Source organism: Gopherus flavomarginatus, chromosome 5 (assembly GCF_025201925.1).
Source record: "Gopherus flavomarginatus isolate rGopFla2 chromosome 5, rGopFla2.mat.asm, whole genome shotgun sequence".
NCBI lineage: Eukaryota > Metazoa > Chordata > Testudines > Testudinidae > Gopherus > Gopherus flavomarginatus.
Genome location: NC_066621.1, coordinates 8,217,227 through 8,242,574, shown reverse-complemented (window position 1 = coordinate 8,242,574; position 25,348 = coordinate 8,217,227). Strand labels below are relative to the sequence as shown.

General features: G+C 42.2%; 2 protein-coding genes across 2 annotated transcripts in view; both read left to right on the top strand.

Moving 5' to 3' along the window:
• Positions 1 to 718: 718 nt before the first annotated feature.
• LOC127051690 (bile acid receptor-like) lies at positions 719 to 18,687 on the top strand. Its single transcript, XM_050954350.1, has 10 exons — positions 719 to 831; positions 4,575 to 4,937; positions 14,170 to 14,310; positions 14,993 to 15,132; positions 15,234 to 15,338; positions 15,471 to 15,570; positions 17,003 to 17,131; positions 17,562 to 17,681; positions 17,862 to 17,975; positions 18,332 to 18,687. The coding sequence occupies exons 1-10, from the start codon at positions 741 to 743 to the stop codon at positions 18,568 to 18,570; spliced, it is 1,542 nt and encodes a 513-aa protein (XP_050810307.1). The 5' UTR covers positions 719 to 740; the 3' UTR covers positions 18,571 to 18,687.
• A 4,361-nt stretch (positions 18,688 to 23,048) lies between these two features.
• The window catches only part of SYCP1 (synaptonemal complex protein 1), a 65,716-nt gene continuing 63,416 nt past the window's right edge, over positions 23,049 to 25,348 (top strand). The window contains exon 1 of the mRNA XM_050954274.1: positions 23,049 to 23,308. Coding sequence (XP_050810231.1) covers positions 23,201 to 23,308 — 108 coding nt within the window. The 5' untranslated portion in view covers positions 23,049 to 23,200. The remainder of the gene's footprint in view (positions 23,309 to 25,348) is intronic.

Sequence of the window (25,348 nt, the reverse complement as noted above, 5' to 3'; positions counted from 1 at the left end):
ATTTGCCCTGGGGATATGCATAGAACTTCTGAGTCCAAGGCTGTCAGACTGGTACTTTTCATCTCTTTGACCCTCTGTCCTCACTCTTATCATGCACTTTTTATTTTTCCCATATGATTATTTGCCTTTTTCATCTTTGTCATCCCTCTTCTTTGCTAAAGGAGAGACTATTAATAGTTTAGTGGTGAGGGCCCCTTTGGAGCCCCACCTCTTCTGGAGAAGTCAAATCAACTGGTACCTTTAATCAATGCAGTTCCCCAAATCCTTCCCCACTGTGGAGGGAAGAGAAGGACACTAAGGCTATGTACGGCAGCTACACCAGACTTTAGGCTGCAGTAGTGGCTTCAGAGCAACTCCACTGCTGCTATGAGATTAGTGTTGGGGAATATTAATCCTAGTCTAATTATTTGGAATGGGAACATAGTTTAGAGTAAAATCAGCAACATGAGAAGACTTATAAATGAATCCTCAACCCTGTTCATTAGCACCAACTGTCTGAAATGTTGTAGACTCACAGTGACTTTCCACCTAGCTGCATTTCTCATAATTCACAAATGGCCTCATTATCTAGAGATGTTTCTTTTTTTTCAGGGCTGTTTAACCTGCCTCCCACAACAATTCTTTCTGAAGTAATGTTTGTCTTCTTTCTAATGAAAGCCTGAGTCTTGTCTTTTGAAGTAACTGGCAATGTTCTACTTCCTCAGATCTTCTTCTTAAAAGTCCATCATACACCAAAGTGAATGAAACAGTGGGAGCTGGAGCAGAGTATGGCAAATACCTTTGTAACTGTATCTGATGGGTACTGTCTTGCTGAACCGATTCAATATTATGGTGAGTAAAGCAAAATGAAGGTATTATGAAAACTCAGATTGTTTGCAGCAGTAACTCTTTTCTTTTGGTTTATTATTACAAAAGGTGCCTGCCTTAAAGATCTAGGCACTTATACATTCAAATGGGGAATGATCATCAAGCAAGTATGTTTCTAGTGAGTTCCCACAGGGTCAGTTCTTGGCCCTATGCTATTTAATATTTTTATTAATGACTTCAAAGAAAAGATAAAGTCATCACTGATAAAAGTATGAGACGATACAAAAATTGGCGGGCGTGGTAAATAACTAAGAGGATATGTCACAGATACAGAGCAATCTGGATTGCTTGGTAAGCTGGGCACAAGAAAACATGATGTGTTGCAATTCTGCTAAATTTAATATCTAGGAGCAAAGAATGTAGGCCATACTTACCGGATGTCATGTGGGACTCTATCCGGGAAGCAGTGACTGAAAAAGATTTGGGGGTCATGCTGGATAATCACTGAATATGAGCACCCAAAGTGATGCTATGGCCAAAATGGCTAATGTGATCTTTGAGTGCATAAAGAGGGGAATCTCAAATAGGACTAGAGAGCTTATTTTACTTTTGTGTTTGGCACTGGTGTGACCCCTACTGGAATACTGTGTCCAGTTCTGGTGCCAACAATTCAAGAAGGATGTTGATAAATTGGAGAGGGTTCAGAGAAGAGGCGCGAGAATGATTACAGGATTAGAAAACTTGCCTTATTGTGATAGACTCAAGGAGCTCTATCTGTTTATCTTAACAAAGAGAAGGTTAAGGGGTGTCTTGATTACAGTCTATAAGTACTTACATGGGGAACAAATATTTGACAAAGGATGCTTCAATCTAGCAAAGATTGGCTGGAAGTTGAACGTAGACAAATTCAGACTGGAAATAAGGCATAATTTTTAACGCTGAAGGTAATTAACCATTGGAACAATTTACCAACGGTCATTGCAGATTTTCCATCATTGTACATTTTAAAATCAAGATTTCATGTTTTTCTAAAAGATATGCTTTAGGAACTATTTTGGGGAAGCTCCAGGGCCTCTGTTATACAGATCAGACCAGATGACCACAGTGGTCCCTCCTGGCCTTGGAATCTGTGAAATATCCAGTGAGAGATATTCAAAATTCATTAAAATAATTCAGGTACAAAAATCTGTGCACTCAGTGTGATATGCTGACCATCAGTTTTATCCCAGGGTTGCATGGAGCAGTTTTTTCTCGTCCCCTGGCACACAAAGGTTAAAAGTCTAGGTGTCATTAAACTATTCCAGACATACTGTAAAGGCCCTATGACTATTGCTCCCACTCCAATGTGACTGTGTAATTGAAGTTAGTATCTGGTTCAGGATGAGTGAACACTAAAGTTCTGATCAAAAGCCCATTTAAGGCAAAAAGTCTTACAAGATACTTCAGTGCTTCTTGGATCAGGCCTGAAAGGTAGACTGAAACATAATACATAATGTACTGGAATATGCACACATATTCTTAACAAGAGTTAAAAACAGGTTAAAGAATATTCAGATAAACTAGATGCATTCAAGTCAGCAGGGCCTGACGAAATTCATCCTAGGGTAGTTAAGGAACCAGCTGAAGCAATCTCAAAACCCTTAACAATTATCTTTGAGAGCTCCTGGAAGGCGGGTGAAGTCCCAGAAGACTGGAGAAAGGCAAACATAGTACCTTTCTTTAAAATGGGGAACAAGGAATACGTGAGGAATTATAAACTAATCAGCCTAACTTTCATACCTGGAAAATACTGGAACAAATTATTAAACAATCAGTTTGTATGCACCTGGAAGATAATAGGATAAGGAATAGTCAGCATGCAGTTGTCAAGAATAAATCATGCCAAACCAACCTAATTTCCTTTTTTGATGGGGTTCCTAACCCAGTGGATAAGGGGGAAGCAATAGATGTGACATATCTTGATTTTAGTAAGGCTTTTGACATGGTCCCGTGTGACCATCATAAGCAAATTAGGGAAATGTGGTCTACATTAAATTACTGTAAGATGGGTGCACAAATGTTTGAAAGATTGTACGCGAGGAGTACTTATCAATGGTTCACTGTCAGACTGGGAGGGCGTATCTAGTGGGGTCCTGCAGGGGCAGTAATAGCTTCAGTACTATTCAATATTTTTGTTAATGACTTGGGTACACCACCCTGGGAAAGGTTGCAAACATTTTGGAGGACAGATTAGAATGCAAAACAACCTTGACAAATTGGAGAACTGGTTTGAATTCAATAAGATGAAATTCAGTAATGATAAGTGCAAAGTACTTAGGAAGAAAAAATCAAATGGACTACTAAAAATGATTAATAACTGGCTAGGTGGTAGTACTACTGAAAGGGATCTGGGGATTAGAGTGGATCAAAAACTGAATATGAGTCAACAAAGTGATGCAGTTGTGAAAAAAGCTAATATTCTGTGGTATATTCACAGGAATGTTGTATGTAAGACATGAGAAGTAATTATCCCACTCCAGTCAGCAGTGGAGTGGCCTCAGCTAAAGTACTACATACACTTCTGGGTACCACACTTTAGGAAAAATGTGAACAAACTAGACAGACTCCAGAGAAAAGCAACAAAAATGAAAAAAAGGTTTAGAGAGGCTAAGCTATGAGGAAAGGTTAAAAAACTGGGCATGTTTAGTCTTGAGAAAAGAAGACAGTCGGGGCACCTGATAAGCTTTCAAATATGTTAAGAGCTGTTATCAAGAAGACTGATCAACTGTTCTCCAGGTCCACTGAAGATAGGATAAGAAATAATAACTGTAGTCTTTAGTAAAGGAGATTTAAGTTAGATATTAGGAAAAACTTTATCATTATACAAGTAGTTAAATACTGGAATGAGCTTCCAAGGGAGGTTGTAGAATCTCCATCACTGGAGGTTTTAAAAACATGTTGGACAAACACCTGCCAGGGATGGTCCAGGTTAACTTTGACCTGCCTCAGCGCAGAGGGCTGGACTTCATAGCTTCTCAAGGTCCCTTCCAGCCCTACATTTCTGTGAGTCTTGTACATTTTGTTTCCAATTTAAATCAACTGCAAACATGATAAATAACTGTAAAAACAACTCCTGTCACAGTGCTGTACAAACATATTAATGCAAGGATGACTATATGAAATCTGGGTTACACAAGAGAAATATTAAATAAAACATGTTCTGGCATTTGTGGTCTGTTGAATATCAGCTTTGAGATGTGTATGTGATGGTAAAATATGTCACCCTTTGGAATTTCTGAAATGTCCTTCTCTGCTTGTTAATGTTTTTCATTTTCATATATTGTGCTTGGAATGTGTTTTAATACAAAACATAAATGTTTCCCTACTTAAAATGTTTACTTATTTAAGGGTAAATTTTCTGCTGGACTGATACCCAGCCTCTTTTCTGGAGCTCAACCTTAGTCCACATTAATGAACTATAGGCATAAGTCTGAGTATATCAAACTGTCACTACCTGAATTTCCTGCAATTTAACTATCTATGGAAAATTAAATTACTAATCTACAGTATTCCAGTAGCCCACAATATGAAATTGACCAAAAAACATGAAAAAAATTTACTAAAAAAAATTGCAGGGACCAATTTTTAGGTGCAAAAGTGAAGCTACTCTTCTGAAAATTTCTCTTAGTATTGACACAGTATAAAAATAATTTAATATTTTCAGGTATATGAATTCACAAATTCTTCCACAACCTTTTTGTTTTATTCTCATTTTTTTCATTATCTAGATGTTTTGCCAGACCACATCAATTATCAGCTACAAGATTCAGACTTTCAGGCTACTCCTTACTGCCAGTATTCAACTGTTCAGTTTCCTCCAATGTTACAGTCACAACCTTCCCAGTCACAATACAACACATACAGCCTGGATTCTCAGTACAGTGATGGGGAGTACATAATCAGTAATTGTGAATTAAACAAGCCCCCCTGCATGGTTGCCCATAATGATGATGATGGATATCATGGACTAAAAAGGCCAAGACTAAGTCATTCCTCCTTGCGAATGAAGGGTCAGGAAGAGCTCTGTGTTGTATGTGGGGACAAAGCCTCAGGATACCACTACAATGCGCTCACTTGTGAAGGCTGTAAAGGTAAGGGATATATACTCGATCATAAGCCGGTTTGTTTATAAGCTGACCCCCCCACCCCAGATGGATAAGTAAAAATGGAAAATTTTTATGACCTGTTCATAAGCCAACCCTATAATTCAGGGGTCAGCGAACTTTGGCTCCCGGACCGTGAGGATAGATGCTGGCAGGCCGAGATGGTCTGTTTACCTTGAGCGTCCACAGGCACGGAGGTAAACCTAAGTAAACAAAGTGTACTGGTGCACCAGCTGCTTACCCTGACAGCTGGGACAGCAACTGGTGGGGACATTTTTTGGGGGGGAGAAGCTGGGGGTCAGAGGAGTAACCCCTGTGACCACCCCCACATGACCCCACCCCTAGCCTGGGACCCTCACACTCTCCCCAGACTCTTACTGTAAGATGGGTGCACAAATGTTTGAAAGATTGTACGCCAGGAGTAGTTGGGAAGGATGTCTCTGGCCTGGCTGGAGCTGGTCTGGTCGCTGGGCAGCGTGGCTGCAGCCTGCTCCGGCGGGCCAGACCGGGTGGTGCGGCCACAGCATGCTCTGGCAGGCTGGGCGGCACGGCTACAGCCTGCTCTGGGGGGCGGGGCCAAGCAGCACAGCTGCAGTCTGCCAGCCCTGGAGCTGCAGCTGCTTCGGAGGCTGGGTGGAGAGTAGCCTGGCCAGAAGCGGAGAGATTCTGGCCCCGCCTCTTCCCTTCTGGCTGTGCTGCCTCTCCTTGCTCCCTCTGTTGGGGGGATGGGCTGTGTCCCGGCTCTCCCTCTGTATACCTGTTCATAAGCCGATCCCCTTCTCTGGTGCTTCCCTTTTTTACTAAAAAAATTCGGCTTATGAATAAGTATATACGGTAGTTTTATTTTGTGACTTAAAAGAAAAGTGCCCCATATTAATCAGTGCAGCATGCTGAAATTCCACATGTGCAATTTTAAATTAACACATTTATGTTAATTTTCAATTGACATTTTGGAGGACAGCTGCAGTCTAGATGAAGAGCAGAATAACTTATGGGATCCCCTCCTTTAAATCCCACTACTGACTGCTCCTTCTCTGCTACATCAGACTCCATCTTCTTGTCCTTGCTTTCAAGTATCTACATAACTCAACTCCTCTGTATTTACCTACCCTTGTTTCTTTACATGTTGCCCCATCCCCTCTGTTTCACCAATGATGCCAGACTCATCCACTCATTTGTCAGGTATGTCAAAAAAATATCTCCACTTTTCTCCCTCCCTGCTTCCCCCACTGCATACAAAGTCTTCCTGAGCTTATGTGTAAGACCACTACCCTCACCATATTAAAATCCCTCCTACAGATCTATTGCTGCTGTGAGAACTATGGGTTGGGCAAATTCTGGAGCTCTATCATACAACACACACACAAAGCTCTTGTTATTCAAGCAATATGTTGCAGTGGACAACTACCTCCTTGACCACTTTATCCACATTACTCCTCTTCCTCTATCTTTTATCTGCCTGCTTGTCTTTTAGCTTCTAAGTTGTTCAAGGCAAGGACTGTGCACTCGTCTGCATTTGAAAAGTGCCTAGCACATTGTGGCAGCTATCAGAAACAGATAATACATTATAATACTGGTCCCAGTTTCACATTTTTGTGGAATTTAATTAATATCAATTTTCACAGTAAACATTTAGTGAGGTGAAAACTGATTTCACACAATGCTACATATGGCTCTCAGGCCTGGCTGACTTCAGTGAAGTTGTGTGGTGACTTTGGCCTGGTCTACACTATGTGTTTAAACCGATTTTAGCAGCGTTAAACCGATTTAACGCTGTACCCGTCCACACAACAAGGTCCTTTATATTGATATAAAGGGCTCTTTAAATCGGTTTCTGTACTCCTCCCCGACGAGAGGAGTAGCGCTAAAATCGGTATTACCATATCGGATTAGGGTTAGTGTGGCCGCAAATCGACGGTATTGGCCTCCGGGCAGTATCCCACAGTGCACCACTGTGACCGCTCTGGACAGCAATCTCAACTCTGATTGACTGGCCAGGTAGACAGGAAAAGCCTCGCGAACTTTTGAATTTCATTTCCTGTTTGGCCAGTGTGGAGCTCTGATCAGCATAGGTGACCACGCAGAGCTCATCAGCACAGGTAACAATGCAGTCTCCTGAGAATCGAAAAAGAGCTCCAGCATGGACCGCACGGGAGGTACTGGATCTGATTGCTATATGGAGAGAGGATTCTGTGCTAACAGAACTCCATTCCAAAAGACGAAATGAAAAAATATTTGAAAAAATTTCCAAAGCTATGATGGAGAAAGGGACTCAGTGCAGTGCAGAGTGAAAGTTAAGGAGCTCAGACAAGCCTACCAGAAAACCAAAGAAGCAAATGGAAGGTCTGGGACAGGACCGAAAACATGCCGCTTCTACGCTGAGCTGCATGCAATTCTAGGGGGGGTCCACCACCACTACCCCACCCCTGTCCGTGGATTCTGAGGTGGGGTTGGTAATCTCAGCCAAGCCTGAGGATTCTGTGGACGGGGAAGATGAGGAGGAGGAAGAGGAGGATGAGCTTGCAGAGAGCATACGGCACTCCGTTAGCCCCAATAGCCAGGAGCTTTTTCTCACCGAGACGGAATTACCCTCCCAAGCCACTAGCCCAGACAGTGAAGCCATGGAAGCAACCTCTGGTGAGTGTACCTTTGTAAATATAAAACATGGTTTAAAAGCAAGCGTTTTTTAATGATTGATTTGCCCTGAGGACTTGGGATGCATTCGCGGCCAGTACAGTTATTGGAAAAGTTTGTTAACATGTCTGGGGATGGAGCGGAAATCCTCCAGGGACATCTCCATGAAGCGCTCCTGGAGGTACTCCAAAAGCCTTTGCAGAAGGTTTCTGGGCAAGGCAGCCTTATTCCGTCCACCATGGTAGGACACTTTACCACGCCATGCATGTAGCAAGTAATTGGGTATCATTGCATGACAAAGCATAGCTGCGTATGGTCCCGGTGATTGCTGACATTCAAGAAACATCCGTTCTTTATCTTGCTGTATTATCCTCAGGAGAGTGATATCGTTCATGGTAACCTGGTTGAAATTCAGAAATTTAATTAAGGGGACAGAGATGGCCATTCCTACTGGGTTGTTTGCCTGTTGTTTAAAAGAAATACTTCCTTGCACATAGCCAAGCGGGGAGAGGGGAATAGTGCTGAGCTTTTTCGCGTTTGGCTATCAGGGATCTTCCCTGCTACCAGCCACGTGGTGGTGGTGGGGGAAGGTGGGTGATTAGCAGTGATCTTCCACGATACCAGCCATGGGGTGGGCGGAGGGGTAAAGCGATCATCCCACAGAATTGGAGGTGGGAGGTGGCTTCTGCTGCTGCATGTTAACAGGAAAGAAGCATCACTGAATGGGATTTGCTTGGTATTTGGGAAAGGAGGGCACTGTGTATATGAAGGCTGCAGAAGCCGAAAGATAATGGCTTACCACGGCCACATTCAAGCTGAATTCTGATGCCCGGGCCTGCGTCTGTGAGATCTGTAACACCAGAGCCGCAGGCACTCAATATTAAGATGCAAAATGCGACCTTGTAGTGAAATCACATGTGCTATGTAAGGTGAATAGTGTTGTTTACTGTGAAAGAGTATAACCATTGTTCTGTAAAATGTATCTTTTTAAATACTTCTCTCCCTTTTTTCCCTCCCTCATGCAGCTGCACATTCTTCAAGTCTCCCTACTCCATCCCGAAGGCTATCTCAGATAAGGCAAAGGAAAAAGAAGACGCGAGACGAAATGTTCTCGGAAATCATGGAAGTGACCCGCAATGAAAGAGCTCATCTGAATGAGTGGAAGGACGTGGTATCAAGTTACAGGAAAGATGCCAGTGAACGTGAGGACAGGAGGGACCAACGTGAGGATAGGAGGGACCAACGTGAGGATAGGAGGGACGCTCGAGAGGTGGTGGCAGGAAGATCAGAGGTGTAGGCAGGAAGATCAGTGGTGGCGGGATGCAATGCTGGGGCTGCTGCGTGATCAAACTGATATCCTCTGACATCTGGTGGAGCTTCAGGAAGAGCAGCGGGGTCACAGAGTGCCGCTGCAGCCCCTGTGTAACCACCCTCACCACGTTCCATGTCTTCCTCACCCAGACGTGTAAGAACGCGTGGGGGAAGGCTTCGTGCACCCGCCCACTCCACCCCCGTGGACAGCCCAACCAAAAGGCAGTCATTACATTGAAATGTTTTTAGTAGCCTTTTCCTTCCCTCCTATCCTCCTCCCAAACCACACCCGGGGTACCTTGTCATTTCTCTCCCTCTTTTTATAATGTCTTTTTAATAAAGAATACATGACTTTTAAAACAATAGTGACTTTATTTCCTTAGGTAAGCTGTAATCGAAGGGGGAGGGTGGGTTGCTTACAGGGAATGAGTCAATCAAGGGGGGGGGTTCATCAAGGGGGAAACAAACACAACAGTTACACCGTACCCTGGCTTGTGATGAAACTCGTTTTCAAAGCTTCTCTGATGCGCACCGCTTCGTGCTGTGCTCTTTTAATCGCCCTGGTGTCTGGCTGTGCATAATCAGCGGCCAGGTGATTTGCCTCAGCCTCCCACCCTGCCATAAAGGTCTCCCCCTTACTCTCACAGAGATTGTGGAGCACACAGCAAGCAGCAATAACCATGGGGACATTGGTTTGGCTGGGGTCTGACCGAGTCAGTAATGTGCGCCAGCGTGCCTTTAAACGGCCAAATGCACATTCTACCACTATTCTGCACTTGCTCAGCCTGTAGTTGAACAGCTCCTGACTACTGTCCAGGCTCCCTGTGTATGGCTTCATGAGCCATGGCATCAAGGGGTAGGCTGGGTCCCCCAGAATAACTACAGGCATTTCAACATCCCCAACTTATTTTCTGATCTGGGAAGTAATTTCCTTGCTGCAGCCGTTTAAACAGAGTAGTGTTCCTGAAGACGCGAGCATCATGAACCCTTCCTGGCCATCCCACGTGGATGTTGGTGAAACGTCCCTTGTGATCCACCATCGAAAAGTACCCCTTGTGGTTTACGTACTGGGTGCCCTGGTGCTCCAGTGCCAAGATAGGGATATGGGTTCTATCTATCGCCCTCCCACAGTTAGGGAATCCCATTGCAACAAAGCCATCCACTGTGACCTGCACATTTCCCAGAGTCACAACCTTTCGTAGCAGCAGCTTAATGATGGCTTTGGCTACTTGCATCACAGCAGCCCCCACAGTAGATTTTCCCACTCCAAATTGATTCCCGACTGACCAGTAGCTGTCTGGCGTTGCAAGCTTCCAGAGGGCTATTGCCACTCGCTTCTCAACTGTGAGGGCTGCTCTCATCTTGGTATTATGGCGTTTCAGGGCAGGGGAAAGCAAGTCACAAAGTTCCATGAAAGTGCTCTTACGCATGCGAAAGTTTCGCAGCCACTGCGAATCGTTCCACACCTGCAAAACTATGCGGTCCCACCAGTCTGTGCTTGTTTCCCGGGCCCAAAATCGGCGTTCAATGGCTAGAACCTGCCCCATTACCAGCAGGATCTCCAAAGCGCAGGGGCCCGTGGTTTGAGAGAATTCTGTGTCCATGTCCTCATCACTCTCGTCGCTGCACTGCCGTAGCCGCCTCCTCCTCCTCACCTGGCTTTGCAGGTCCTGGTTCAGCATAGACTGCACGAGAATGCGCGAGGTGTTTACAACATCCACGATTGCGGTATTGATCTGAGCAGGGTCCATGCTTGCCATGCTATGGCGTCTGTACAGTTCGCCCTGGGAAAAAGGGCGCGAAACAGTTGTCTGCTGCTTTCATGGAGAAAGGAATGAGTGACGACATTTACCCAGAATCACCCGCAACACTGTTTTTGCACCATCATGCACTGGGGTCTCAACCCAGAATTCCAATAGGCAGGGGAGACCGCAGGAACTATGGGATAGCTACCCACAGTGCAACACTCCAGAAATCGACGCTAGCCTCGGACCATGGACGCACACCGCCGAATTAATGTGCCTAGTGTGGCCGCGTGCACTCAACTTTATACAATCTGTTTTACAAAACCGATTTATGTAAAATCGGAATAATCCCATAGTGTAGACGTACCTTTTGGCTCATAATGCTTACGTATTAGCCCTGTGTTTTTCTCTCTCTCTGCTGGACTTGGATTCCTGAGGATCACTGCGATTTTGCATTTATCAAAGTTACTTTTTCATGGAAACCAACTAATTTCTCAGGAACCAGATAATACAGCTCTAAGAATGGCCAAATCCCTACAAAGTGGTGTGTTGCATTCATAAGAACACAGGAATGGTGATACTGGGTCAGACCAATGATCTATCTAGTCCGGTATCCTGTCTTCCAACAGTGGCCAGTGCCAGATGCTTCAGAGGGAATGGACAGAACAGGCCATCTATCGAGGAATCCCTTCTCCATCATCCAGTTGCAGCTTTTGGCAGTCAGAGGTTTTGGGACACCCAGAGCATGGAGTTGCATCACTGACCAACTTGGCTAGTAGCCATTGATGGACCTATCCTCCATGAACTTAGCTAATCCTTTTAAAAATCCAGTTATGTTTTTGGCCTTCACAAAATTCCCTGGCAATGAGCTCTACAGGTTGACTGTGCATTGTGTGAAGAAATACTTCCTTATTTTTCTTTTACACTTGCTACCTATTAATTTCATTGGGTGACCTCTTGTTCTTGTGTTATGTGAAGGGATAAAAAACACTTCCTTATTCATTTTCTCCACACCATTCATGATTTTATAGACCCCTATCATATCTCACCTTAGTCATTTCTTTTCTAACTGAACAGTCCCCCGTCATTTTAATCTCTTCTCAAATGGCAGTTGTTCCGTACCCCTAATCATTGCTGTTGCCCTTCTCTGTATTTTCTCCAATTCTAATGTATCTTTTCTGAGAGGGAGCAGTGTCACGAGGTGACCTACTCATCACTGAGTGGCACCCCCTTCTGGCAATTCTAGGGATTACCCCCTTTCTTCTATTCCACTGTTGCAGCTCTTCTCCTGCTCACTGTGGGTATGGCTACACTTACAGTTGTACAGCGCTGGGAGTTACAGCTGTCTTTGTACAGCTGTGTAGGGAAAGTGCTGCAGTGTGGCCACACTGACAGCTACCAGCGCTGCAGCGTGGCCACATTTGCAGCATTTGCAGCGCTGTTGGGAGTGATGCATTGTGGGCAGTTATCCCAGCATTCAAGTGGCTGCAACGTGCTTTTCAAAACAGGGGGGTGGAGTGGGGTGGAGTGTGACAGGGAGTGTGGGGGAGACAGAGAGTGGATTTTTGGAGCTGACACTGTTCTCAGTTCCCTGCCTTGCAAGTTCTAAGGACTGGAAGATACACAGCACCTACCTTCAATCATTTTAAAAGTTTTGACCCCTTCCTCCACCCCTCTCTTATTCACTAAATGCAAATTATGCACTCCTAAATAGCCTTCAGACCACATAAGCAGCTGCTCAACACGGACTCCCCTCTCTCCTCAAGCAAACAGCTGTGAACATTCCAAAGCAATTCCCCTGCCTCCGCTCGTCGCTCGCCGGAGCAAAGAGCAGCTGTGTTTGTTTTTTAGATAAGTTGCTCCAGGGAGCTTGGAGTTCAGCCATTCTTCCGGTTTGTTGTGGACAGGAATTCTGGGATACCTCCTAATACCCTGGAGGCCAATAACAGCACGTTTAGTGGCCACACTTGATGAGCAGCGCTGCATCACCAGCGCTGCAATCGTTACACCCCAAGCAGACCAGGTGTACAGCCAGCGCTGCAGCCAGGGAGTTGCAGAGCTGGATGTGCCTTGCAGGTGTGGACAGTTACTAAGTTGCAGCGCTGTAAACCCACCACCAGCGCTGCAACTCTCCAGTGTAGCCAAGCCCTGAGTCATAGTATGGCTGCTTTGTGACTTCGCAGTGTGGCCAGGTCACACTGTGATTTCCCCTTCCAGGGGGTCTGTCAGAGTTCCCCTGCACAAGCAGCGTCAGGCAGTCCTTATGCCCACTTTCCTGACTATATCACTGCTGCAGTAACTCAGGCAGTCTTCCATTCACTGCCCCCCCAGCAATACCACTCTGCAGTAGATGATAGGGGAACCCAGGCTTGCCCTTTACTCTGGGTTCCAGTCCAGGGCCCTATAGTGAGCAGTTAAGGTCTGGACTTCCCTGGACTACTTCTTACCAGGCTTCCTCCCTGCTGTCTCCCACACTGTTGTTGGTCTCCTGCCTGTTCCCTCACAGCTTCCTTTTCATTGGCAGCCTCCACACAGTGTAATTCTCCCATTTGCTGGTTAATTGATTGATTGGGCCTACCTGGCCTAATTCAACTCTTTCAAGGCCGGAGTGGGGAGTACATCCCATCACAGGCAATCAGAACTGCACACATCATTCAAAGTGTGTGTGTACCATGGATTTATATAGTGGCATTATGATATTTTCTGTCTTATTATCTATACCTTTCCTACTGGTTCCTACCATTCTATTAGCTTTTTTGACTGCTGCTGCACGCTGAATGGATGTTTTCAGAGAATTATCCACAATGACTCCAATATCTCTTTCTTGAGTGGTAACAGCTAATTTATAGCCTATTTTATAGGGTTTATGCCTGGGTTTATGCTAGTTGGGATTATGCTTTCCAATGTGCATTACTTTACACTTTTCAACACTGAACTTCATCTGCCATTTTGTTCCTCAGTCATCCAGTTTTGTGAGATCCCTTTGAAACTCTTTGCAGTCAGCTTTGGATTTAACAGTCTTGAGTAATTTTGTATCATCTGCAAAATTTGCCACCTCATTGTTCACCCCTCTTCCAAGCTGCTAAACATGTTGCCTGTGCTGTGTTCTCAGCCTCTATCAGACCTATATTATTTGCTCATTTCAGTTTTCTTGGAACTACAATGTCAAGTGTTAGAGTGTTGGTTAGACCTCTTACTTGGAATATGGTTTGAGCCATTACTTAAAAATTGGGGCAGGGGGGTTATGCTGGATTCTCTGCCTCTTTTAATAGATCCCTCTTGTTATTGGTAAGGTGCCTGTCACTAGAAAGAGTGAAAGGGAGTTACCTTGGTCAAGCACTGGTTAATATTAGGCATAAAACAGCAACAAAAGTAATCAATGATTATTAGATTGTTAAAAAATATTAAAATGTCATCTATCTGATCCTTTCATTGTAGAAACATCATACAGTAACTCTTTAAATAACTGAGTGGAATTACAAAGATTCCTTAGATTCCTTCCCATCATCCAAAATATATTTTGTTTCTAGGATTCTTTCGACGTAGTATTACCAAAAATGCAATATATAGATGCAAGAATGGTGGCCACTGTGAAATGGACATGTACATGCGGAGGAAGTGTCAGGAGTGTCGCCTGAAGAAGTGTAAGGCTGTGGGAATGTTGGCAGAGTGTAAGTGCTCCACTGCTCCTTACAACTGCAACAAATTCTCCGGTATACTATTTTCCAAAGCCAGTTTCTTTATTTTGCTTTAGGAAGTTTTAACTTTGGAAGGTTCAGAGCATTTGTGGTATTTCTTTTTCCACCCATATTGGTCATCAGTATTTGGGAAATATCCTCTCTAAAGTGATGCAGACTTACTTGTGATCTAGAATTGCTGTGTCAGGCACCTGAACTGAATCAGAGAAGGATCTATGGAATTGCCATCAAGAGATAGCTAAAGGTGGTGAACTGTGACTGATCTCCATAAGCGTGTTTAATGCTCTTTCATGTTACAAAAAGATAAAAAATAAATTTTGCCCATGTTCATTCTTCATGTGAAACCCTTATGTTCATATGGTTCAGAGCCTAGGTTAAGAGAATGTGACGTCAGACTGTTTGACCCCTGCCCACATCTAGGCTATTGATAGGAGCTGACTGACAAAACACATTATGTTGCTACCATCATAGGCAGAACCTGGAACTACCTGTTATCTGAGAACATTCATAGGTAGGAAGCTGCTTTCCATATAGATGATAAGCTACTGAGGTGCCAGACTTTTAAAGTCTGCATAATAACACAAGGACTTGTTTTGAACAGTACAGGTATTTGAACTTTAATAAATACTTTGATACAGAATTATATATCTTACAGGTTTGCTGACTGAAGTCCAGTGTAAATCAAAACGACTCCGAAAGAATTTCAAGCAGAAGAGCAGTTTCCTTTGTAGCATCAAGGTGGAAGATGAGGGAGTAAACAGCAAGCTTGTTTCATCCACAACTAGACCTGGAAAAGTGGGAGATTTTACCTATTTAAAGTGTATCTTTTCATTATAACACATTATTTTTACCTTAACACATATGTATTGTCATTTATCTGATTCTTTTTTTTAAAGATGCAAGAGAGGATGGAACTAACTCCAGTGGAACATCAACTTATTGATCACATTGTAGCAGCCCATCAAAAATATACAATTCCCCTAGAGGAAGCAAAGAAGTTTGTACGTGTTCAGAATGGACAGGCCACAATACAGAGATATTAATTAATGTTGTTATATTTATTTTTTCACATTCTAGCAGTGTATTTTGGCAATACCAAATGTTTCTAATCTTGCTTTCTTTCTTTTACTCAGCTGCAGGAAACTGCAAACCCTGAAGAGAGTTTTCTGCGGCTCTCAGAGACAGCAGTTGTTCATGTGCAAGTACTAGTGGATTTCACAAAGAGACTACCAGGTAACTTTATAAAATAATTTAACAAACTCTTCACCACAAGCAGTATAATTTAGCCTTACTCTAAGAGAAGGACATTTATTTATGTGGCATGCATACTCTGAGAAAAGATACACATTTCAGAAAAACTATTCAATTGATTCATTATTAATTTTATTTGCAAATGTTAATAATTAGGGACATTCTGGTTATCTTCTCTCGACCTGAGGAAGACCTCTGTGAAACTCAAAAGCTTGTTCCTTCCACCAACAGAAGTTAGTCCACTAAAAGATATTACCTTACCCACATTGTCTCTCTCAAATCCTGGGACCAACACAGCTACACCACCACAGCAAATGACAATTAGGAAGACCATTAATTCACTAGCATTTGAAAAACAAAGAAGCAGTTCCTTGTTCTGTCTTTCAAGAAGCCAACTCAACATATATGACACATTTCGCTTCAATAACAGTACAATTCACCACTCTTTTTTCCAAATCCAAAAATCAGACAATATACAATATGCAGTAATAGAGCCATATTTTCTCAAAAATATACAATTAGAAATGTTGTCTCAAGTGAATTCTTGTTCATCTTATTGTCTGAACTCTGTTTCACTTTGTCACAGCAAAAAGTGAAGTTACTTTATGTATCAAAAATAAAAGAGGTACACTATAATAAAATAATGAATGGTGTAGAGAAGACAAATCAGGCACTACCATTCATCTTCTATTATAATACAAAAACAAGGGAACATTTGATTTAGTTGAAAGGTGATACATTTAAAACCGATAAAAGGACATTTTTTTTTACACAGTGTACAATTAATTTGTAGAACTCATTGTCAAAAGATATTGGGTTTGTCTACAGCAGGAATTTTCACACTAATTATCTAGCACTGGTACAGCTTCACTGGTGGTAGCACTAGTGGAAAAACAGAAATGTTTACCACCCTGTTAAGTAAACCTGCGCTGATCAGGATTAAGAAATCCTTGCAATTTAACTGAATGTCCCTTTGCTCTTGTAGGAGACCAAGAGGTAAGTACATGTCTGTGGCTAAACAGAACATCCACAGTTACACCAGACAAGATAACAAATGTAGAGGATATAAGCCCTCTGGCTGCAGAGCAGGTTATTCCAAAATTGTCTAAATTGTTTCTTGCACCTTCCTCTGAAATTTCTAGTATTGGCCACTGTCATTGACAGAATGGTGGACTAGATGGATCACTGGTCTGATCCATGATATCAATTCCTATGTAAATATGAAATATCTAGAAAGACCACAAGACTTTGCTAGCTGTGATTGCTCCTTTACTGCTTGGTACAAGGATCTTGCCTTTGATGCAACTACGGTTCCTACTGTCTCTTAAAGCGAGAGACTAATCATTTTTGGTAACTTATATTGGTAGCCTGAGGCCAAACAGCCACCCCTAATTTTGAATCTTATTGAATACAGGATTTGAAAGTTTAGCCAATGATGACCAGATTGCACTGTTAAAAGGTTCAACGGTGGAAGCAATGTTTTTGCGTTCGGCCCAGATCTATAATCAAAGAGCTAATGAATGCCAGTCATCAGTGAGTGAAAGTAAGTTTTAATGCTAACAGTTGTCTGAATTCAAACAGTTTCGTATCTGTTGACTTATTTTTTCAGCAAGCCTGGCTCCTCTGGACATTGCACCTAAATGGGTTTGTCACTGAAGCATAGAAGGGTTTTTCTTATAATAGCTTTGATAATAATGTCCACCTACCCTTCACTTTTTTAAAAGGCCCCAACAAATAACTTTCTTGCCTCTCATTAGCCCCAAAGAGATAGCAGTGCTTCTGGAATGTTTATACAACAGAGTATTGGGTGGGTGGGGGAAGGTATGTGAACTTTACTGTGTATCCCCTGTATTGGATTTACAAATAGTGCACTCTTGTCTAGGAATCATTTGCAAAGCATTTGCAACCCAGTATTTAAACAGAGTGAAATTAAATGCAGAAGTGGAATTTTAATATTGTTTTCCTTAATCTAGGTCATGTAAGGTTTTCTGATCATGCTGTGTATTGTCATGTTCAAGACATTGATAAAAACTCTATTTATTCCATGGAAATATCTCACAGTAAAGAGAGTCCAACTTCCACAACTACCACAGGTAGATGAGCCCTCAATACCTCAAGAATCATCATTCTTTTACTAAATTTGCTAATAATTTTGAGATGAAATAGTTTGAGGATTTTAAAATTACTCAAAGTTTTTGAGAAAATGAATTGACAATGGCAACACAAGTTTGCTCCTGGATTGATTTTTCAATAGCTTGATTTCATTTTTAAAGGTATCACTGAGGAGTTTATCACTGCGCTATTTTACTTCTACAGAAGCATGGGAGAACTTAATGTGACTGAGACGGAATATGCCCTACTTGTAGCAACTATTGTGTTTTTTTCAGGTAAACTTTCAGATTAATGAAGAAGTAATTATGCTACATATACAAATTTAAAAAAAAATTTAAAAAATTAACTGATCACTTTCAAATCAAATATGCTCAAGCCACTGTCCTAAGAAGAAGAAATGTGTAACTATTAGGTTTTATTTTGCTTTGCTATACTTTTTCCTCAATGTATAATATTTCTTGAGAATTCAGTTTCACTAGTCATTGCATTTCATTTTATGCCTTTCATTTATGTCAAATCCTGTTATCATTCAAATGAGTAGTCTCACCAAAATTAATGGGACTACTCAGAGAAAATAAAGTGATCAGATTTGGGTCCAAAATTATATTAATATACTATTGTTGTTTTGCAGATCGCCCACTCCTAAAAAACAAACAACATGTGGAAAAACTCCAAGAACCCCTTTTAGGTATTTTGTACAAATATTCAAAAATTTATCATCCAGAAGATCCACAGCATTTTGCACGCCTGATAGGGAGGCTTACCGAACTCAGGACCCTCAATCACAACCATTCAGAAGTGCTAGTAACTTGGAGGACAAAAGACCCCAAACTGACCTCTTTACTCTGTGAAATTTGGGATTTGCATTGAACTAACCTATGTTACTGTTATACAAATGGCTGATTTTCCTTAAACTTGCAGAAATGCAAACTGTTCAGAAACATCTTACTTTTATAAAAACATACTAAAATTTTCACTTTTATTTTATATGGCTGCAGTGTCTTCTTCAACAAAAATATTATATTTAATATCTATAGTAATAATCTATATTTAAAATAAATATTGGATGCACAAGTCATGCTCTGTTGAAGTGATCCAATATTAAATATATAAAATTTATCTTAAACTTTATTACCACAAATGGGAAACAAAGTAGGATTTAAATCAGGTTCACAGTTTGAACTGAGTCCCCAGGAAAAATACAGTAGCAGATCCTTCATTTAAAAACACAAAAAATCTAATCCCCCATGCAAAGTTGTAGTCTGCTCTTACTTAGGTACTATGATTTTAATATTGCCATGCCATTAGACTGAAAAGTTAATTTCCTGGGATCTGTTCAACTTGTGCAACATTTTCCTTGCAAAAATTATGTAACCATGTTGGGAAATTTGCCAGATGTATAATCCAGTGGGTAGTATGTATGTCCAAAAGGTCCCAGAAAAAGTAGGAAAAAGGATTCAGTGGCCCAGATGGACACTGCAAGTATAATGTTATTAAAACTTTCAAAATCTTGGGAAGGCTGGGTGCATAAATTGTCACCTGAATGTGACCCTCGCAGGATTATAGTGCTCATATTTTTGCACATGAATTACTCTGGAATGGTTTCTCCAAAGCAGAAAGGCATAAAATATACCTTTTCAATTTCAGCAATGTAGGTCTTTTTTCTTACCTACTATGGGTGAAATCCTGTCCCCACTGAAGTCAATACCAAAATAACAACTGAATCTAGTGGGACCAGGATTTAACTCTGTGGAGTTTTGCCTACCAGCCATAGTGCAAGTTTTATGGAGGATGTCTACATTAATGCTTGAATTCTCTGTTACATTTATCATGACTATAATGGGGTAGAAGATTCCTATATGGATTTGACGATTCTTTTTCAATACACCAGTCTCAATTGGAGGCACTCAAATTCATTTGTTGTATAACTTCATTAAAGAAAATGGAAATACAGTGGAGATGAATGTGACTTTTCTCCAGCAATGGCCACATTCTGGAGCGGTTGAGATCAATGTTCTACTGCTGGCATGTGCTGTTCCAGAGTCTGCTCCATCTCCCAGCACAGGTTATATATCCCATTTCCTTAATGTATACAAGGACTCCAGCAGCATGCTTTTCCTGTAACAGACATAGCATCATGATAGATTATGTTGGAGGCAGAATACTATGAAGAGTGAAATCCTCCTCTTACTCAGAAGAGCAGAATCAATGGAACTACTTATGTGAGGTTGTCATGGCGTGGATGTACCCCATGCTAGGTCTGCAACCAAAGGGTTAGTACAAGCACTGCTAGCCACGGCTGATTGGCAGTCTCACAGCAGCTGGGAGGATAAAAATGCTGTGAAGCAGAAAGGTGGGGTGGCTGCCAGAGGAGTGAGCAGGCTAGAGAAAGAAGCTTCTGTCAGCAAGCTACTAAAGAGCTGCCCAAAGACAACAGCCCAGGAGGGGATGAACTGACCAACAGGTAAGAGAGCCTGCAGAGATCCAGAGGAAGATAGGAAGGAGCTCAAGGCACTGTCTGGTGAAGAATCCTGATCCTGTTTATCTAGCTTGAGGGCTCTGAGCTGGAACCCTGTGGAGTGGGTGGTCTTGGGTACCCCTACTGACAAACTTGTGAGTGAAGAAAGGGTTTTCAGACTCCTGGGCATCAGGACTGCTAGGCTGTGCACCCAAGGGCTGTGCCATGCTTGACCAGAAGGAGTGCTGTTGCATGGATGTACCACCTCACAAGTGAATAGAATCTAGCCCAGGGGTAGGCAACCTATGGCACGTGTACCAAAGGCGGCACACACGCTGATTTTCAGTGGCACTCACGCTGCCCAGGTCCTGGCCACCAGTCCAGGGAATTCTGCATTTTAATTTAATTTTAAATGAAGTTTCTTAAACATTTTAAAAATCTTATTTACTTTACATACAATAGTTTAGTTATATATTATAGACTTATAGAAAGAGACCTTCTAAAAATGTTAATGTATTACTGGCACAAGAAACTTTAAATTAGAGTGAATAAATGAAGACTCAGCACGCTACTTCTGAAAGGTTGCCAGCCCCTGATCTAGCCTATAAAGGGGAATAATTTGTTGAGGTTTTTTTTTTTTTAAAACAGTTTTAGAAAATTACATGCTCCCATTGGAAATTTACATCCAGTCACACTCTGGGAACTGCCTATAACTGTGTGTGGGTAGAATTCCAGAGAGTCAGTTAGTGCCCCCATCTTATGAAAAAGAGAGGAATAAAGAGATGATGGGTATATAAAGACTATAATAAAATCTTATGTATTAGAAACATTCTACACGGCCATTAAACATTTCTCACCATAGAATGAATGTGAACTTTCAAATAGTTTAATCTCAGGATTATTATAAAAACCTGACTTCTTAGTGTTTTTGTTTTTTAACAGAATCAAAACATAACAAATGTGAAAGAGGATCAGGCAGCTGGTGTGCATCTCCTCCCACAATGAGTTTGCTATTGCACCTAATCATATTTTCTTTACTCCAGACACTTGTCTAGCTTCATTTTGGAATGGTTTTTTTTTTCCAATAAAGTTTCATGATACTTAAGGGGCAGCTGACTCTTTGATAATGTTTTCAAGGTTTGTTAATATTCTGGCAATGTTAATTAGCACCTGTTTTGTCATTAAAATATTTTCATATGGCAGATTAAAAACCATGTATGAATACTTTCATCTATTAGCCATAGACAGATTGAATCAAACCATCATGCCTGTGGCTCTTTCATCCCTTTTGAATTATAATGCAAATAGTGACCACAGACTAAAGATATATCTTTAATACCTTAAATTTAAGTTTTATATATCTTTTTCCAGAAATTATATAAGTTTTTGCCCTATATACATACTACTAGTGTTTTTCAGTATAGTTTGAGACTTATTTTGTATGGATTTAGGAAGCGCCAAAGGAGTGCTCTAACAACACAATTACACTACTTACAGTTGTAAGTTATGTGCCTCAGGTATGACTGTTCTGTAGCCTACACTCTGTTACACTGACTAAAAGGAGTGGAGAATAAGATAATATGTAAAGCTTTGAGGCACCACAGCCTCAGACTAAAGGAATGAAGGGAACAGGTGAAACAAACAATATGAAACAAACACATCAGACCAAGTGAAGACTATTAGGACAAAAAAGGAAATGGAGATAGAAGAAAATAAGTGAAGGGAGCTGTTCCTCCTAATCTTTTTTCCTCCCTACTTGTTTCCATTTCTTCTTCTCCTCCCTATTTTTAAAGGTAATTTAAAGTGCAGTCCTATCCTGAAAAGTAGGTCTGTAACAAGTATAGGTGGAGATTTCCATGTTTATTACCTTTCAGTGATGTCCCACTCTAGTTTGCTGTTTAGATAAAAATAAATATGGTATGCATACATTTTAGATCAGGAGTATGCAACCTATGGCCAAAGGAGGCATCCGAGCTGTTTTTTAGCGGCACTAACAATGGCCGGGTCCTGGCCACTGGTCTGAGTGGGCTCTGTATTTTAATTTAGTTTTAAATGAAACTTCTTAAACATTTTAAAAACCTTGTTTACATCCAACAATAGTTTAGTTATATATTATACACTTGTAGAAAGAGACCTTCTAAAAGAGCTTAAATGTATTAGTGGCATGTGAAACCTTAAATGAGAGCGATAAATCAAGACTTGACACACCACTTCTGAAAGGTTGCCAACCCTGTTTTAGATTTTTGTCATATCTCACCTTGAGAATCCACAAGGGCTCTTTCCTCCTTATGGACTATCACCAGTAAGAGTCCACTGATCAAATTACACTCTCCATTCCACCTGTGCAAAGCCAGAAGCCTTTAAGACAAGTGCAACCGGATGATAATTTAAGAAAATACAGAGGCCAAGACATTATTGGCATAGAATTGAAGGCATCAGGTTTACACAGGTATTACCAAGAGCAGAAGTTGGCCTGAAGATTACTGATCATGACAAATGATACCGGTGGCCCAGAGAAACCCTCAGATCCCAGGGAGAAGGTGTGAGGCTGGCAGGGATTCCAAGCCACCTTTTCCCTGAGGGGAGTTGCTGCAAGGCCCTGAATAGGGGAGCAGAGGAGGCTGCTGTATTTGACCACTACGCCTCTCTCAGGGCAGGCCCCGGGGAACCACCCTGATGGCCCCAGCCTCGGGGTCAATCTGTTTCCGAACAAGGCTGAGGTGTGAAGGGGGCGTCCCGGTTTCTTTTGCCCCACATGAGCCGTCCCCCGCCGGCGGACAGCCCGATGAGCTTCCGTGCGCCTGGGGCCAGGCTGCTGCCAGCTCGTGTCACACAGCGCGCGGCCAGGGACCCCCCCTCCCAGCTGTCCCTGCGCGCGGCCCGCCGGCCTCGGGGCTGGCTCGCGCTTCCCGCCTTTTCCGTCTCCCTCTGGCTCGCGCGGCAGTCGACCGCTGCGCTGAGGAGAGGGGCCGGGGAAGCGGCGGCGGGGCGCGGTCCCTGTGCCTTTGGGACCCTGGTTCTCATGCTGCTGGGCCTGGGGACATGGAGAAAGAAAAGCCCTTTAAACTGTTCGTGCCACCCAGGCTGAGCAGCAGCCAAGTGTCTGCGGTGAAACCTCAAGCGAGCGCCAGGGAGGATGGATCCTGTCAGGTGAAGCCGCTGCGAACAAAATGGCTGGTTTGGGGCGCAGACGACGGTCCGCGTGAGGGCGTACAGCGGCTAAGTGCGGAGAACATTCATCTGTGAATGAAACGCAAGACCAGTCCATGCCCCCCCCCCCTTCCTGCCGCTGGCGGGGCGTGCGTCTTGTGGGGACACAGCGGCGGGTGGGGCCATCTTTCCCCAGCTGTATTCCGCCTGCAGGGTTTGTGGGTTACACTTAGTGCAGTGCGGTGAGGGAGAAATGGCTCTGCCCTGTCATAGATCAGTGTCATAACACCCCTCTGCTGTTGCTCCAAGTCACGTTCTTGGAGATCAGTTCAGGGCCCTTGTCAAGAAATATTCGTGTCTTATTGTGAAGCGTAACTTCTAAATTGAAGCTCTAGACCTGCCTAATTGAAGTACTTTTATTACAGTGGTTCTCATCTAGGGTTGCCAATTCTGGGTGGACCTATTCCTGGAGGTTTCATCACATGACTATTTAATTGAATATTAATATTTAATTCCTGGAGACGGCAGGACAATCCTGGAGGGTTGGCAACCCAATTTCAACCAGGAGTCCAGGGCCACTGAGGGGGCCGTGAGCAGGTTTCAGGGCCTCTGCCAAAAGAAACCAAAGAGCAGGACAAGTGTTAGCCTCACTGGAGCCCAGGGCAGAAAGCGGACTCCTGAGCCCCTGTGCTCCTGGCTGAAGCCTGAGCAACTTAGTTTTGCAGGGGGGCCCCCTGTGGCATGAGGTCCTGGGCAATTGTGCTGCTAGCTACCCCCTAACACCGCCCCTGGATATTAATCTACTGAAAAACTCTTGTGGTGGCACAAGTGGGCCATGAAATGTTTATAGCATGGGAGGGGGAAGAGGAGAGCCTCAGAAAGAAAAAGGTTGAAAACTCATGTATTATTGGGTGTATGTGTATCTGGAAGGTTACTCCTGTTGCACTCTGAAAGCTGCAGGGAGAATTATAGTTGTAGTTAGGCTTGGCAGAATTTGGTTTGTTTATTTTTTTAAATAATTTTTATGGATAATAATGATTAGTTTTCAGCATTTTTTTCAGTTTTTATAGATTTAAATTTTCACAGTTGTGGGAAACTAAGGGGTTAGACGGTAAATATTTAGTCACAATAGATGTTGAAAGTCAAGAAGTTAAAGATTTATAGCCATTAAAACATTATCGATATCTCATGTAGAAATATACAAAATCCTTAAATCAAACAAATAAGCAGCATTTTTCTTACTTTGCCTATTTGTCAATGTTGATTTATTATAGGTGGAAATATTTTTTTTAGTTGGTTTGTGTGTGTATACTGAAATTGACACTTACTGATAATATAATCCTTCCAAGCCTAACTGTAGCTTCAAAACAACTAAAAATAATGTTACCAGAATTTCCAAAAATGGTAATATTTGGCCTAAGAACAAGAATGAAAAATTCCATCCCCCCCAATATTGTTTTTTTTACAGAAAGCTACAATAATTTGAGAACGACAGAAAAAATATAGATATTCAGCCAACGAGAAATAAAAATTGCAAAACCTATTGTGGATAATTTAGAATACAGAAAATGATCCAAGGATTATAAAATGTCAGGGCTATATTCAGATATCCTTATTCACCCTGAATAGTACCTTACTTGACAAATAGTCCCACTGAAAGCAATTGGATTATGAACTATTTCATGTTCTGTCAGTCATTAGTGCTAGTTGAGGCCTGGACACCCTTAATTGTCTATCGCATAAGTATACATAGGTTCAACATATTCTTTTTTCTTATTGGGGTCTCTTATTCAAGTACTGATCAGTTCCAGATATGCTCAGTTTTTAAAAGCATTTGAGATCAGGTATACTCATCAGATTTCTGTGGTATTTTCTAAAAATGAAAAAATTGATTTATAAGGTAAGATTTAGGTTGTGAAATTTCATTACACGTTTTCTGAGAATGTTAGAGGGAATGAAAAATAAATTTTGAACAGAGCCTTAGCTATAGTATTGTTCTCAGTTTGGCACTCCCAGTCTTCAGATATACCTTAGCAAACT

Bases quoted from the DNA above. Each gene is read 5' to 3' on its own strand.
- LOC127051690 (XM_050954350.1), top strand. From the start codon at position 741: ATGAAACAGTGGGAGCTGGAGCAGAGTATGGCAAATACCTTTGTAACT. The intron at 15,133-15,233 runs GTGGGAGATTTT...TTTTTTTTAAAG, and splicing joins CCACAACTAGACCTGGAAAA to ATGCAAGAGAGGATGGAACT. The intron at 17,682-17,861 runs GTAGATGAGCCC...TCATTTTTAAAG, and splicing joins AACTTCCACAACTACCACAG to GTATCACTGAGGAGTTTATC.